This window comes from Sinocyclocheilus grahami, unplaced genomic scaffold, assembly GCF_001515645.1.
Source record: "Sinocyclocheilus grahami isolate Dianchi unplaced genomic scaffold, SAMN03320097.WGS_v1.1 scaffold7509.1, whole genome shotgun sequence".
NCBI lineage: Eukaryota > Metazoa > Chordata > Actinopteri > Cypriniformes > Cyprinidae > Sinocyclocheilus > Sinocyclocheilus grahami.
Window position 1 is genome coordinate 1 of NW_015511515.1, and position 1,190 is coordinate 1,190.

At 38.2% G+C, this 1,190-nt stretch overlaps 1 protein-coding gene across 1 annotated transcript; it reads left to right on the top strand.

Moving 5' to 3' along the window:
* The first annotated feature begins 6 nt into the window (after positions 1–6).
* On the top strand, positions 7–1,064 carry LOC107577863 (SEC23-interacting protein-like). The gene is made up of 3 exons (XM_016263893.1): positions 7–196; positions 303–468; positions 556–1,064. Exons 1-3 carry the CDS (start codon positions 34–36, stop codon positions 635–637), a joined length of 411 nt encoding a protein of 136 aa, XP_016119379.1. The 5' UTR covers positions 7–33; the 3' UTR covers positions 638–1,064.
* Positions 1,065–1,190: the final 126 nt, after the last annotated feature.

Genomic DNA, 1,190 nt, shown 5'->3' on the forward strand with positions numbered 1-1,190 from the left:
TTGTGTCCAGAATTAAAAGAGAGTTTATCCAGGATGGGCTCGGACCTAAAGCAAGGCTTCATCAGCTCTCTGAAGAGTGCTTGGCAGACACTGAATGAGTTTGCCCGCGCTCACACCTCGTCCGTTCAACTGCATGAACAGCTCGCCATGGTCGCCAGTCAAATCAAAGCAGAAGAGGAAAAGCAGCAAGGGGAAGGCAAGTTAACCGCAGTTAATATCCTCTTACCTTTTTCATTTCATCATTTCTCCAGGTCACTGTGCACACTTCTGCTCAATCAAAATCTGAATCTCGCTGTTTGCAGAGGAGAATAAGATGGCTGAGAGTCCTGAGCCCCAGAAGGAAGAGGAGACACAAATAAAAGTGGGCATGCTGAATGGAGGGAATCGCGTTGACTACGTCCTGCAAGAGAAACCCATCGAGAGCTTCAATGAATACCTGTTTGCACTCCAAAGTCATCTGTGTTACTGGTATGTGATCTTTCATAATATCATGTATTAACAGCAGCATTACTGTCATGTTGTGTTTTATAAACACTTTCTTGTCTCTTTCCTCAGGGAATCTGAAGATACAGCCCTGCTTCTCCTCAAGGAAATTTACAAGACCATGAACATACACCCAGATCATTCAGTGCATTGATGTAACGGCTCACTAAAACTCCTCAGTCATCACAAATCACATTACTTTGAAGATAAAAGAATATTTTAAACAGTATTCAACTCTTCATCTGGGACTCTTTATTTTATTTTTTATTCTTGTAGTCTATATTAAAATACACTTGTATTATTCCATGTGTCTTAAATTAAGAAATTAAAGTCAAATAGTGGATTTCAATATTCGGTATAAAATGCCATTTTTATAGCTTAAATTATAGAGTTGCGAATGTTTGAGTCCAAATGGAATCAAATGGTATTAACAGAAATTGTATCTATAGTTAGTGAAGCAATATGCTGTATATGCTGTGTAAAACCTACAACCAACAAATCATAATAAACTGAACTATTATGAGCCGTTTTGTCGATTTGGCTTGTTAGACCATGTTACAGTTCTCTTCAATATATTGGGATATTTAAGAATTGATATTAGCTGGCACAGATTTAGCTCCCAAAATTTGACAAAACTGCTGGGATCAAATAGCAGGTTTACATTTCAAGGTTAAACTGCTGCACCACATCATGGTTTATTTTGGGGA